This window comes from Trachurus japonicus, chromosome 17, assembly GCF_045865225.1.
Source record: "Trachurus japonicus isolate A0001 chromosome 17, Traja_1.0".
Taxonomy (NCBI): Eukaryota; Metazoa; Chordata; class Actinopteri; order Carangiformes; family Carangidae; genus Trachurus; species Trachurus japonicus.
Genome location: NC_140923.1, coordinates 18,831,069 through 18,847,057, shown reverse-complemented (window position 1 = coordinate 18,847,057; position 15,989 = coordinate 18,831,069). Strand labels below are relative to the sequence as shown.

Here is a 15,989-nt window from a genome sequence, read left to right as displayed (position 1 = left end):
TTGATGTATATATTTTTTTAAGTTGTTCGACAGCAAATCTGAATCAGAAATGGGGATTTAATTTATTAATGTATTTAACTCACCAAAAATCTTACTTGATACCACCAGACGAAGTTTTATAATATGCAAGGATCATAATAATAACATTTGAAAGGCATATCAATTTGGAAAAAAATGTGGTGGCATTATTTATTTTATTTTTTATTTTTTGCCAGAAGATGGCAGCAATGTAAATCAAATAACAAGTAAGTCTGTGGTCTATACAAATCCCAGCTGTAACAAACAGGAGATGCAAATTCTGTTATTGCAGGTAGAATCCCTTCCAATTCAACAGCCCCCAAACTTTTATAACTAAATAAAATGTCCTGTGCTGCTGTAACTATAGGCCTACTCCTCACATCTGTACTGTGCAAATGTGGGTATTGAGGCTATTACCCCATAATCCATTTATTGGTAATCCTAGATCCTGATGGAAAAAAGAGAAGCTACCTAATGCCATCTCAACAGTTGTGATATAGTCTCTTGTAGTAGTGACTGTGAGTATACAGTTTAAAATAGGAAATTGGGTCTGAGGCAGATTCCACGAAAACGAAAGTTCAAGGTAAATGTGAGGATTTGATCTCATGATATTTGTCTGTTGTAGATCTGAAGTGCGCCAAAAGAAAAGGAAAATTGTGCATTCTAATAGTAACACATTTGTTACAAAAAATAGCTTAGTGTCAAATAATTTTCAAAGGGACACAACAAGTCATATATGATCCAAAAATCATAAATCAACTATACCTATGTATGGTTTAGTTGAAGGGATTAAAACACTGTTATTAGAAAGATACTGAGGATCTAAGCCCCTATAGGGATACTGTATGAGTTTTAGTTGGGGCACTCGCTGAAGTAAACAGAAAGGGAGGGGAGTGTGCACAAGGCTTTGGAAACAGGCATGCAGACACTGTCGACCACTGCAAAGTGTGGAGCGCGGGACAGACTGGCTTCAGCTCACACAGCACTCTTCATCTGTGCAGAAGAGCCCAGAATCTCCAGCCTGCTTTGAGGCGCTCCCACTCATCCCAACCAATAATGTGAAAAATCAGACGGGGACGTTTGTCAGATGTTTAAACTCATCGTCGCTTCATTGTACTTCAGGGTCGTCGACATTCAACACTGTCACACACTTTGCATTCACGCTACAGTACGCTATCCACGAGGATACCTGGTGTGAGATGCGGCAATGTCCCGAGGAATATGCCCACGCGTGAACTCTTGCGGATCCTTTTGGGTTTTATCAGCGGTCGTATTCGCGTTGAATGCGATCGACGTGGACGCGTACAGCTGTCATGAAGTGAGGACCGCTTTCCAGCTGCGGCAGGTCGGACCGCTGCACCGCGTACCAGAGACACCTGGCACAGGTGAGCGTGTGGGTTTGGCGCTTACAGTACAGAGCACTGTGGCTAAAACTCATTTTTAGTAGAGTCACACATTTTTTTCCTACTAACTAAATCATTACCGTCTGTACGTTTGTTAATTGAGCAGCTTGATGACTACCCTTAACTTTGTAGAATAGTCTTTAGTGGATGTCTGATGCTTTTTACAGTTCAGTGCTCCTGTCAAAACCACGTGGATCAGACACTGTAAGTGGTCCTCTGAAATGAAGAATAAGTCCATTGAAGTGACAGTAGCAAGACATCATAGGAGACATTCATTGCTGTCTGTCTTCACTTTGTCTCTCTTTTAATAGTGTAATTTTTTGTTGAAAAGAGTAAAGGCTGTTGACCACATCTGTCAGATGTTGGTTGTGTGTGGTGCATTCTTGGTGCTGCCCAGTCTAAAATGATCTCGTGATCTAGTGAAGTGTCTCTCAACATGTTTGTCAGTATTTTTTTTTTTCAATTGATTTCCAGGAATCATATCTGCCTGTCATTGTGAAGTCTTTTTCTTTTTCTTCAAAAAACAAACAGAAAAAAAACATGCACGTAGACATAAGTGTTAAATATTTGGCCAATATATTGCTCCCATTTGATCTGTGGGGTTAAAAGCATCAGAGCCTCTAGAGTTTCTCCGCAATTTGCAGCTTCACATGACACCCAGCTGCTTATCAAATGCGGGTTGTTTGGAGAAATTAAACAATTATTTTGCAAATTTCTTTTGGCAGAGAAGCTGCCCAGTGCATTCACAAGCTTCTGAGACAGGGGTTTTTGAGCTAGAACAACTGGCTATGATGCAGGGGACCCATGTGGTTTAATCTGTCTGGATAAAGAGGCTACAATATTGTGTTCACAATAGGGGGAAAGATTGATTTGAAATCTGCAGATTGATTTGCACAAGTCAGCACCACCAACTCTTTTGTCATCATGTCTTTAGATACTTTGGAGAGAAAGACTTTATACATGCACTTGATACAATAGAACTATGGAAATCAATTGTCCAAACTGAGCAGGCCTATAGAAGCTTATACCTCTGCTGACATGGTCCCCAGATTCTTACTGTCTTCTCACAGATTTTTGTCAGTGTTGCTTGAAAGCATCCTCAAATGCCTTGAAGGCTTTGTGGTGTGTGCTTTCTTCCTGCACACTGAGGAAAATTTATTTTCTGAGGATAAACATTGGTGCCAAAACTGTTTTGGAGGCAAAACACAGTTGAGTGGCTTTAGGCTTTGGTTCAACTATGATAGTTTTGCTTGAAAGCTACTCCGTCAGGAAAAAAAGAAAACACTTCATCACTTTTAACTGTCTTGTTTCCTAAGCAAGGGGGACATTTCAATTCACGTACACAGAAATTAAATAGTAAATCAAAAACTTGGATTAAAGATCGGAGATGCATAACAAATGCGATGCTTCTGCATGGTGCCTAAATTGGTACAATTTAGATGCAGAGCTCTGTAACGTGTGTAGCAATGCTGAGCAGGCCAAGTTGATTCTGTATCTGATTGATGCCTTGGGGCTTCAGTCACAAAAACTGCTCAATTTGTCTCAACTGGAGCAGTGACATCTGCATTTAAATCTTTATAAAAACATTAGTAAATGGGGTTGGAAATTGAGGTCGACAGCACGTGATGACAGTGATGTTATTGCATTAGTGCAGTATGTGAGGAAAAACAGTACAACACTTCATCAGGGGACTGAGAGCATCAGTGCAGAATACGACCGGACTGCAGCAGTCATGTAGAAAGGAGTATTAAAGCCGGCTCACATTGTATAAATCCCTCATTACAAGGAAGAATGCACATTTGAAGGTTTGATTATATAAAATGCATAGACAGTGAGATGTGGTTAAAAAAAATTATATGATCAGAGTAGTCATCCCTCTTAATATTCTCCACTCGTGCCTGAGTGCATATCTGATAGCGTAAACAGACAGACCGGATGCTTGACCCCAACAGTGAGGGGATATGGTGTTAATGACCTCCTCATCATCAAAACACAGAATGAAATAATATGTTATGGTAGAACAACGTTCATCCGTTCAGTAGAGTTTTCAGACTTGTAGACTCAATGCCAAGGAACATTGGAGCTGTTCTGGCAGCAAGTGGTAATAGCCCAACACAACTTAATGTTGGTTTTTCCATTAATTTGTCCACCGTCTGTATATTTGAACTCAACAAATGAGGCTCTTCAGTGGCCGTTATTATATTTTTACTTCAGACTTTCAAATCTTTAAATAGTTACTGTATTTCTCTTTTTCTTTACTTTAAGTCTTTCAATCTTGGGACTGTCCTTGTCTCTTTAAAATTCTCAAATACCAGTGTATTCCAGTGAATATACAGCAATATATGAATGCAGACCACAGTCTTTACTGCTGTGGTGTCACATGCAGGTTGGTGGCAACTTAAATATCACTCGGTCTGAGACTATATGCTGTAACAGGGAGAAGAGCAATGATAGCTGAGTGGGAAACATACCTAGAGGTGCATCCAAACCACTTGATATGTTTGTTTAGCAGGGTGTCACTACTAGCAACAGAGACCGACTGTTTCATTGCAAGCTGTAGTTTAGGGTTAGCTCTTTAAAGACAACGGAAAGACCTTGGTCTTCTGAGGATGTCAGCAGTGTGGAGCATGGGTTGCATGACAAGTTTTTACAGTCAGCATTGCATTGGCAGCAGCTATGTATGAGCCCGCCATGACAGTTGCAGTTGTGGGTAAAAAAGAATACTTGACAGCGAGCAGACAGAAGCATACACTGAGTATGAAGTGGATGCAATAGTCTTTCCTCTTAATGAATTTGCTCTCCCCCACTTTGACCCCCACTCAGGCAGTAAGATATTTTATTTTTGAGACACAATATCTATCTATAGTTATAACATTTTTGGAAAATTGTGTTAAAATGATCCAGATGCAAACTGTGGCTCGTTGGTTTGGACTATTAATTGATATACATATTGGTGTTTGTTTAAAAGGTGTGGTGAACTGCATATTTTTGCAGTTACTGTACACTCCACCACTTCTCTGCTACTCCTTCCCTCCACAGCTAATCAAACATTGCTGTAGCTTCACCGGGACATTCTGGGCTTCTATCTTATTTTGCTTTTTATTTGTACTTGTCCTAGAGAGGTTGTTTTGGGTCAGGCGCAATCTTGCCTTCAAAGTGCTGACCATTGGAAGGGGGTGTTAGAGTGGGAGATTTGGTGTATATTTGTGTGTGTACACAATTATGCTACTCTGCTTCAGTTCTCAGATCAAATGCCAACAAAAGCAAGTCTTGAAATTTGAAGTGGCAAAACTTCAGCCCTTTTCAGAGCCTGATGTTTGTATTGGGATACAGTGCTGCATTTCATTCATGTGTGGTGAACTGAATTCTCCCTTAGCGCCAGGAGTGTGGCAGCAGGGAGCCGGCCAATTGGATATGATCATGTATAAAAAGAATTGCACTCTAACAGGGTAGATATTTTATGAGTTATTTCTTTGTCTTTAAATATGGCATTCAAAGAAAGCATGGAATGCAATATTTAGTGATAGTGAATTCTGATTATCAAGACCACTCATGTTTGTGAGTAGTGGTGGAAGAAGTGCTCATTGCAGTTACAAGTGTGTACATAAGATGTGTTAATGGCTGACCATTAAAAGTATTTTATTCATTTATATCCATATTGAATTATTCCAGACCAAACTACTGTATTTGGTCCTTAGACATTGGATGTTTGTTCCATGCAAGAGCCACAATTTATAATGAGTAACTTTATCTCCATGCCAGATTCGGCATCAAGGGAACTTGGATAATCAGTGACATGAAGTTGCTTATCCTGTCGTTATTTTGAAGAGTTATGACCACTTTGGTACTGTGGTACACAGCCAAACACTCCATATTGAGATTACCAGAGGGTGCTGATATAGCCCTTTGGAGATAGATCATTTGGAAAGCAGAAGGAAGCACTGGTGTACACAGACTCACTTTTACAGTTGTCTTGTTGTGTTATGTTCTCAGATATGATCAATCTATATCACAGCTCAATTAAAACTTATCTGATTGAGGGCAGCCTATCTGATGGTGTACATACCACACAGATGACACTTTTTCATCTTATTACTTCACTGTCATTCTCTAGTTTACTCAGTCATTAACAGCTATTTTAGAGTGAAAGATAAAGTGTCTTACATCTTTAATACAAGGCAAGCAGGGTCATGTGTTAATAGCAAGAGAATGGGAGCCCAGTGTGTTATCACATGTCACCACATCCTTAACCAGTTACAGCGTCAAAAGCCCTGGCAAGCTCTCAAAGCTCAGCATGCTCTTTGATTGGCTCTGGTTATTTTGAGTCCTTCTTTTTAGTTGGTCTTTCTCAGTGAGAGACCTTGCACATAGTGCACACCTACCCCATGCACACTCACAATTATTAGGCTTCTGAGGTTTCTTTTACTGGCCATCACTTATCCTCCTTCAATCTGATGTGCAAATTTACAGGAAGATATCTCCAAGTTTTGTAAAACTTTATCTTTTTAAAAAAGACAGTTGTTACTAGTTGTTAGAAAAAATGGTATCATTTGTCTTCAAATTACCAGACACAGTACAGATACAAATGCCTCCCGTTAACTCCAAACAGTCCAGCCCTGCCAGTGTTTCACCAGACTGAAGCTGATTATGCTGTCTGTACACAATATCTCTTATTGGATTTCCACCTAAGTCTGTCTTGTGTTTCAGTTGATTGTGTGCTACCTTACCCGTCTGGCTTGCTGTGATAGAGGCAGATGAGATTTTATGAGGTTAGAAGACTGTCAAGCATATCCTCTCCAATAATATAACAATTTAGAAAAGATGAACGTATTGTACGTGAAAAAGGCAATGGTTTCTGAGAAGGATTTCGCAACGGATTATCTTAAATGGTAACATAATTACTCTGCCAGTCTGTGGCCCTCCAATATGATGATGCTGCATCATCAGTTTGGCAACTACCTGGCCACTAACCATTCACTTCTATCCTTAAAGATCCTTCTGTTGGTCCTCTGCCCTCTGGTGTGGCTTTGGACTCCGTGCCAATCACTGTAGGTAGTTGCAGTTTGGGGTCTGGGAAAGCTAAACATTCCAGTTGAGTTTCAAGGTTATCCAAAAATGTAGGTATGCAGCAAAGGCCCTTTGAGTTGTTTTCATTCAACATGGTCCATCCCAAGCACAGCAAATCTGTATAGAGTAAATATCCTGTATGTTCACTGGAACTGGGAGCTTCAAAGCAGACTGGCTTCCTGAGGCAGGAGAAGGGTAACATATTAATTGCCCACTTGCGAACAAAGTTATTCTTGTTCTCTGAAAAATATCTAAACAGAAGCATTAAAAACCGCAACGCTCTAAGTTATCAACACATTCAAAATCAAAGCGAAATTTAAATACCATACTACTAAGGAGATGTGAGCTGCATATAAATCACTTTGTGAGTTTATGCACACATTTGAAAAGAGTGGTAGTAACATAAGCATCTTCTCAGCAGTGTACTGTATTCAGCCCTGCTACTGGAAACCACATAATAAGAATGGTACGTAATTTAGCATGTCAGTTATACAGTGGTAGAGTTTCTCCACTCAGTTTTGACTTGTGCAATGAAGGGCACTGAGGTGTTGCTGAAGAGTATGAGACTAACAAGTCAAGACCCTTGAGCCATGGCTTTAATATGGCAAATTACTCCAGAGGTATTTGTCACCTGAGGACGATTAAGGGAATTAGGATTCAGAGTTGACATCCAGTCTGGAGAGCAAAGTGTGTTAAGGTTTAGCCAGGCAGAATGAGTAGCATACATAGTGGGCACTAATTACAAAAGAACCCGTAGAATTTGGTTTTCTTTCTCCCTTGGAGTATTGAGTTACATTAAATCCAGGGTTATTTGAAATGGGAAGAATGGGTTTTGAATAGACAAAATAACATTTGCAATTCATGGGACACTTTGAAATTTGCAGAGGAAAAATACCACATAAAATAGTTGATATCACATTGCAGGCCAATTAGCTGTATTTGTCATCCCTCACATTCAGCAAAATGTTCATTATGCTCATATCCATGGCTGGTTAGTTTCAGCTTTTCAGTCTAATTTATCTCTTCTCATGCTCTTTTAAAAACACAATATGTTTTTGAGCTTTTTTTCCAGTGCACTTACAACTTGGGGACAGTTTTGCATAAGAAGAATGTCCTCTGGGGAAAAAAGAACCCATTATGTAGCAAGTTATCATGACGCATAGTTGTGTTTTTTGTTGTTAGGTTACATCTAGTGGCTGTGCTAATATGACAGAATCAAAGGGAAGAGTGCAGCGACAAAGTAAAGAACAACAAAGTCAACATCAGGAGGGGGGTGGGCTTGATGGGTCAACAAAATACAAAGGAGAGAAATGCTTGATTCCCACCTAAAACCATTAGTTAATGGGATTAGGTAAACCAGGGCAAAGTAGTTTTAGGGTTCCCTGATTCAGACTGGAGTGATCACAGTTACTACCTTAACAGCCTAGCAAGGAGAAGAATGAGTTGAAGTTCACTCTATGGCTTCTCATTTTCCAGCAAGAGAGCAAGCCCAGAGTTAAAGCCAAACCTGTGTAGGAATGGCTCAAAAACAATGATGTTGATGTCTGTTGTGATCAAGTCAGAGACATTCCAATCTATCCAATTGAACATTTGAGGCAGGACTTGAAAATTGTTGTTGACTCATGGTCCCCAGGCAATTTGACAGAACTTGAGTAGTTTTGCAAAGAATAATGGGGAAAAAAACTTCAGTGTCCAGATGTTCAAGACTGTTAGTATTGCCAAATGTGCCTACTAAATTTTGACGGCAAGAAAATGATAATCTCTGCAAATATTTTTGAATTAACATAACATTACATCAAGTTTATTTTTATGTTGACATTAAATAACCCTTTAAAACTCCATTACACCATTTTTTTCATTTGATTAAATAGTATAAAATGTAACAGTTCTGGGTAAGTCTGCCTTTTATGAGTTTGTGGTCTGTCTTACTCAGAATCAAGGCAGTTGTGTATTAAGATATTTTATGTCCTACATTATATACCTTAGTGAATTAGAGTGCCCTTGGATCACTACTGCCCTGGGTATTATAGTATAGTATATTTTAGTTTCCCCCTGAAGGCAGAAGTCACCAAAATTATGTTTATTAATATATTTTATTTTAAAAAATATATAAAACACACACAAAAAGAACAGACTCAGCAGTTTGTTTGCTGTTAGAAATAGTGACATGGTGTCTAATGATTCCAGAAAGTGGCCTGGTACATTCGTGACACAGTCAGCCGGTCCTGACTGCTGTGGTGGCTTTAACAGCCAAGGTATTCCTGAGTATCACTTACTCTATGCAGCTACTCGCAAGGGACGGAGAGCCCAGGCTGGATTCCACTGTGAGTCCCTGGATATTAGTTTCATATCACAGATAACACACAAACACAAAGGAGAGAAAGAACCAGCCAGTGAAGTGAGTAGGGTCAGGGACAGAGGGGGGAAGAGGACAGACACCAAATATGGTAAAATGGGAGCCTAAAACAAAGCTAATATGATATATCAAGCTGTTTCTCTTACTTGTGAACTTAACAATTTTAACAAGCTTGTTGTTATAGGTAATGAACTTCTTTACATTTCTATGAGGATGACACCTCAACTATGTGTGGATATTGATATATTGAGATATACATTCTTTTTTTAGTAGTTCACGGAAATCTAAAGAATGCAGTGTCCTTAGATTATATCCCTAGAATATATAGCTTCTATAAAGGGCATTTATGGTTTGTTGTTGCATGTCATTCCGCCCCTAGACAACCAATATCTTCTCCAGTCAGAGCTGCATACTTGCACTTACCCAGTAAAATGAAGTGGAAATGTCAAGTGTTGCTAGATTGCCTCTGTTGCTTGGTGACATGGGTGTAGACGAGTTCTGCTCTCACGGAAATACTTTCATATTAAAAGATCTGTTTTAAAAGGTTGTTGCCACGACATTGAAACTAAGGATGAGGTAGACCACCAGCAGTATTCACTTGTCCTTGTATCGTTGTGACCTCAACCAACAAAATTAGAACTAATTCCTATTATTTTTAACTGACCTGTCCTTTCATCTACATGACCCCCAATTTATTAATGTTAATTTATGTTTTAATCAATAAATATATCTTGCTTGTATGTTGAGATGGATTGGGAATCCAATTTATATCACAGTTTTCCAAAGAAAAGGGAGGTCAAGTTGCAAATGTAAGCTAACAACCGTCAGTCATTGGCAAATCTTATGCCTTGATTGTGGGGGCAAGCTAGAGCAGGAGTGGTATTACCGTAAAAAAAGATTACAATCGGGCTTTGCAGAAACAGTGTTGACATAAAGAGAGTAGACTGCTACGGAGATGGAGATAATGAGCTGGAAGGGGCAGGACAGCCAGTTATGACTTCACTCGTCTGGCTCTGGGATGGGAACAAATGGAGCCTCACTGAGTAATTAAGAGACACCCAGGCCTCACTAGGATATGCCAGGCAAATGGGAGAGAGGGAGCAGAAAGGGAAAGAGGGATTGAGAATGCAACCCTATTGTGTTTCATGGAGGGATTTGGACAGTGAGGCACTGGTCTTGCGGTCTGTCCTAAGGCCATGCTTTAGGCTCTGGTTACAACACCTGCCTCCGGCCACCATATCCAGCCCTTCCCCCTGTAAAATGAGTTATCATATCAGCTACTGCATTATAGAAATGCCCTCATATATGTGAGTTTGTGCAAGGAAATGTTTTTTGGAAGGGACAGTTTAAACAGCCCAAGCTAATTGTGACCAGTCTCAGTGATGTCAGTGTTTATATATATATAGCGATGGTGAGCAGCAGGTGACACTGGCAGGACAGGGTGGACTCTGTTTCAGCTGATGTAATTGCGCCTGATTGAGCTGTTTTTATTTGCAGTTAGGTCATTGCCATCATGTGGTCGTTATGAACTACAGCATTATGGCTATTGGCTAATGACTGTTTAGTTCAAGTCATGATTACCATACAATGTGAATGTGTGTGTGTGTGTGTGTGTGTGTGTGTGTGTGTGTGTGTGTGTGTGAGTGAGAGAGAGAGAGACTCAGTTTGCATGCATGCATTTCAGTGTGTTTTATGGGACATAGAGTTTACATACATGTGCAAATGTATGTCTTGATGACATGTGTGCGATATTTATATATTAGCAGACATAATATTTTTAGCAAGAAACATGGATGAATTCTTGGTCTACTTTCTCACCCTCCCATGGTGCCTCTTCTGTCTCCCAGTGGATATGTACATACTCAGGACACTATTACCCACACATACTTGCAGCACAGTATGGATACATTTATATATAGACGTGTGTATAGCCCTCACAGGATATGTACCTCAAACTATAAGACTATTTTGTATAATTTGCACTGTATGATCTTATGTGTCCATCTGCACCTCCATTTCCTTTTATATGCTTTGTTTAACCTCTGATTTGATATTATTAAAAAAACAACAACATGTTCTTCTCTGCTTGATTTTTCTAGATGTGGATCTGTTGATTTGTAAGCACCAGGGTCCATCCTGCTGCACCCGGAAAATGGAGGAGAGCTACCAGTTTGCTGTGAAACGAGAAACTCTTCACAACATTCACTCCTACAGCTACGAGCTGGAGCACCTCATCTCCGGCCACTCGGATGCCTTCCAGGGTAAGAGCTGCGACAAAGGGGCCAAGCTGGGGTTTAGTGAGATTGGCCTGAAACACTGGGCTGTTGTTGACAGAAGGGGAAGTCATGTGATATTCCAGGGCTGATGAATTGTCATTAAATATCTGGTAGGCTACTAACCACTGCATGAGCTAACATTCTTAGTCTCATGCAGTGACCAACATCCCAGAATTTTAGCTTTTTAAAAAATATTTAATTTGAAATCTAGACCCAAGGCCTTGCCCACCTGAAACTGAACTTTTAGCTTTTACGTGAATATAAACACAAAATAACTCTCTTTGTTTTCATGCTTGTAAAGAATACTTATTTGTTCTATATTTTGTGGATTTTCTTTCTTTTTCTTTAACTCATTTCCCCTGGGTCATGGTAGCTTGTGTGCAGGCAAGTGTGCAACTCACAAAATGGGCAAGGCTTTAACCCAGCCCCCCCCCTCCTCTCCCTTCTTCTGTGGGTTTGGCAGTAACAGAGCTGTGGAGAAGGAGCGCTGAGGGTAGATGGGAGGAGAGGGTATACATGCCTTTTTCAGTCTCTAGTGTTTGGTGGAAGATGGTCTGCTTTGTCATTATCTTATCCTGCTCTCAAGCAAAACAGCAAAACAATTACTGGAAACCCTACAAGAAATTACAGTAGTTTTGGCACAGGGTAATTATTTGGGGGGCTCTGTTTTTTGGTTGCAGTGCTTTGGTAGCTGGGACAGATCAGATATCTGAGTTCCAAAGTACAAAAAGCCTGTTTCTGCTATGTCTTGCCTGGCGAAGGGCTTTGTGTTTGAGCAACTCATGCATCAAGCAGTGCTCGAGTTGCCCAAGCTTGTCCTCCCTCTTCCTAGTTCCTAGTAATTGCAGTGTCATATAAATTTAAAAATTTCCCAAACAGACCAAGTTTTCCCTCACCAAAACATTCAACACAATCCCACAGGGTTGGAGACATGCTTTGGATGTTTTTAGTGTTATAGGAATTTCAGTACCATGCAATTAGTTTTATAAGACAATGGGGCTGTTGAGCCGCCATGTTGGCCGAATTTTATTTTATTTTATCGTGGATTTAAGAACTCTATTGGTCTTGATGTCCAATATGGAAAAGTCATATCATACAGTATGTGAAGAAATGGCATCATAAAAAAGAACTGTTTAGGGAGCAGTCATGGAGAATTTATTATTGTGAGACCTTGTTGTCATGGAAGTTATTATTGGTCATATTCAACTTGTAAATGCCATATGGTCGGGATATATTTATGTCACACAATGTCCCTTGTGCTAGAAGAGAACCAACATGTGAAATCCAGGCTGTCAAACGTATTACAATGTAGGTTTTCACACACAGTGCTGGAGATAAGCCCCTGTTACAGCTGTTTCACAAGTAGGTTACATGAATTGAAGTAACCATGTTTGAATAGTGCTCCTGGTATTCGTCCTTTTCATCATCATTAAGATCTTTCCTGTCTTACCTCATGTCTGAGCCTGTCTGGAGAATGAAGATCAGGTGTTCCACATGTCCAGAAAAGGCCAAGATGGAAAATAACAATGGAATAACAATAGAAACTGGAGTATGGTGGTGCCGAAAATGATTATGTCACTAGCCCTCAATTTACAAGGCCATCTAAGGACAGTCTCTGCGCTGTCTGAGTGCCTTGAGTGGAATGTGAAGTAGCAAGTGGCTTATATACCGCATGAAGTAATGAGAATATGATTTTGGCTGATATCATTGGTACTGTTATTCACGCGCTGGATGGTGGAAAAGTGTGGGTAGCTTCCTGTCCTGCTCCTATTTGTTTGTACTGTATCTATGCAATACTTTGTACCACATGCAGCTGACCACCGAGGCTAAAAGCTCTGTTGCTCCGCTGTTAATCTGTTTTTTATTTGATAATTCTTTCATGATGTGGCAGTGCAGCCCTCTGTTTGTCAGTCATTCAGGTCATATCATAAATCTTCTAACAAGTGAGATGTGCGTGTGTGTTTTCCTATAAGGATACCCATTCGTGCAAGTGTGTCCCCGTGTGTGTGTATGTGTGTTTTCGTTGGCCTTCCTTTGTTTTGACAGCCCTAAAGGCCCTACTGTGCTTTGTCATATGTGGGAGTTGTCATGTCATGAGTATGACCTCATAAACACAGACCACATTTATGAATGTTGAGAGGTTTTCCGTTTTACCAGTATTTCTGATACTGCTTTCATATAAAAGTATAGGTTAAGCTGTGTACTGTAAAAGTAAAGATGGCTCTAGTAAAACAGAACCCATAATATTTTGGGAATCTCCAGATATTGTAGTCCCACTTTTTACCCTAGAACTGCCAAGCCCTAAATCCAACTGACAGGTCCCATCTTTTTGCACAACAACCTCTTTTCTTCTTTCTATCTCCACCACCTACAATTTATCTGTCCAAAAACATGCTCTCAGATACACCTGGGCCAAAGCCACTGGTCTCCTCTCTAACCCCCCAACACACAAACAGACAGACCCTTTTAATCCAGGCCATTGTTGATAGGTAATGAGTGTTAGAGTCTGATGGTGGGTAGGTGTCAAAGACAGAGCCCAGTCTAAGCTGGTCCAGTCTAAGCTGGGCCAGCTTAGAGCTGCCATCAAGGGCTTTGGTCTGTCAACCTGTCCTAGCCAATCAGATCTGGGGTAATCTAACCGACTGGACACCTTACTAAGGCCTCCTGATTGGCTGAGAGAAAGAAACAGAAGGATTAGGTACTAGAATATGTTTGTATGGCTGCCTGCCTTGCTAATGGTTAAATGGCACAATCACTGAGTGAGAACCTCAAGTTTATCCAGTCGAAGCAAGCTTACTTATTAATTTTGATATATTACTCCTGTCAGCAAATTGTTGTACAGGCAATTCAGTGCGCGCGCATGTGTGTGTGTGTGTGTGTGAACGACAGGTGGGAATGATGAGCAAGAGAGTAAGTATCTGGGTGTATGGTCACACTACTGGGAAGCAGACGTCAAGAAAATGCTGACACTTTTGATCACCAGTGTCACGGATATGAGGCAGACCTGGCCCACAGCTAAAGGCCATGACATCTGTGTTTGTTGGTTACATGTGCATCTTGATCATTGTGTGTATGTGTATGTGTATGTGTATGTGTGTGTGTGTGTGTGTGTGTGTGTGTGTGTATGTATTACTGTGCGTATATGTGCACCAAAGACGTGAGCATGTGCAGTATTTACCGCCCGTGCAAGTCATCATGAGCACCGCTAGGCTCAAGTTGTCCTCACAGGAGCTGACAAATGCTTTTCAGAGAAATATATTCTCCTGGCCTAGATAACACTCTATCATCAATGAAAGTGCACCGCATTTAAAACTTGGTGTGCCCTTCAGTGCAGGGACAAGAGCTACATTTGACAAAGAGCAAGCGTGGGAGTGCGTGTGAGGGGGAGAGAGAGAGAGAGAGAGTGACAGAGAAAGAGGCCATGGCAAGGACGGAGCCTTTCCTCAATGAGGCGACATAATTAGCTGATCCTTGTCTCATCATCCAAGAACTCTCCAGACCCCCTCCTGTCCTGGGAGACGGCCTGTGCACGAGTGTATGTGAGAAGCAAAGTGAAGAAAACTATAACCCGAGGCAAAGGGATACTTGAGGGCCTTTGCTGATGATGTCTGAAAAAGAGGGCTCAGTGAAGCAAGACTGGGCTAAGACAGGACAAGAAATACGAAGAAAAAAAAATCCTGTGTGGTCTGTTGGTGCATCTCTCCCTCTGATTGTCTGTCTCCCTAGGCTCCCACAGGTGGTTAAATTCAGCCTACTGTAATTGTCTCTCTGCCCCTTGGGAATTTTTGCGCCTGCCTTATTGCCTGTTAAGACAGTAGACCCCCCCCCCTCCCAAGTGTCTCTGCTTTCCCCCCAGACTGACAGTCAATGATATTTAGCCTAAAGCCATACTGTTAAGAAGCAACCACAGATTAAACTGTTTGCACTTTGACTATAGTATCATCCTGGGTGGCTTACACAATTGAAAGGCTAATGTCTCATTTCTTGAATGCTGAAGATTTACATGTGCGCACAATTTGTGCGGGTACTTGTCTGAATTTGCATATTATGTGCATATGTGCAAGCAATGAGGCCGATGAATCACTTGGCTCTTGTGTCCTTTCTTCATTCTTACATCAGACATAAGTCATTCAATCTATATTGAAATCTCTCTGTGTTGGTCTGGAAGGTCTCAATCTCATTTTGCCTGTGATCTTTTTACCCCGTCCTCTCCATCTCACATCATCATTTTTTCCCACTCACTTCATGCCTTCATGTATTTTTCTCTGCAGATGTTTTGACCGACAGGATTATTGCTCTAGAGGCTGATGCTTGGACATGGGATGACATTGCACTGCGCCATGAGCTCATGCTCAAATTAGGGAGGATATCCGGAATCCATCCCTGCATGTCTTATTTAATCATACAGGGCGGAGGGGAAATGTGTTTATGGGCCTAATAGTGGAGCAAATACATATTGTATTTGATGGTGTGTGTATGTGTGCACGCACGTGTGTGATCTAAACATGTTTGTGTTTTAACTACGCCTTTCCAGTCTCTTGAGTCGACATGATACAGGCAGGCAGGACGCATTTCCCTGAGAGTTTTCAGGGCTCAGCTCACGGGGGAAAAGAGGGAGAGAACAAAGGAGAGGAGGGAGGAGTGAGGGGGAAAGCTCAAAGCCTCTCGCAGTCATAAAGTCACACTCAAACCTTTCCTAATTACCTCTGCTTTTCATCTTCCCCTCTCACCTCAGCATGAATGTGTGAGTGAGAATGTGCGAGGAGCAGGGAGTTAGACCTGTGAGAGTGAGGACAGAAAAATGAGACGAGACTCGGTTTGGCGAAAGCAGAATTTCAGTGAAAGTGTGCACAGGTGTGTTTTAATGCG

General features: G+C 40.9%; 1 protein-coding gene across 2 annotated transcripts in view; it reads left to right on the top strand.

Annotated features, from left to right (window-relative positions):
• Positions 1 to 919: 919 nt before the first annotated feature.
• Positions 920 to 15,989, top strand: part of gpc5c (glypican 5c) — a 96,917-nt gene continuing 81,847 nt past the window's right edge. For both annotated transcript variants that reach the window (XM_085803663.1, XM_085803662.1), the window contains exons 1-2: positions 920 to 1,403; positions 10,944 to 11,105. In XM_085803663.1, the coding sequence (XP_085659789.1) occupies positions 1,226 to 1,403; positions 10,944 to 11,105 (340 nt within the window). In that variant the 5' untranslated portion in view covers positions 920 to 1,225. The remainder of the gene's footprint in view (positions 1,404 to 10,943; positions 11,106 to 15,989) is intronic.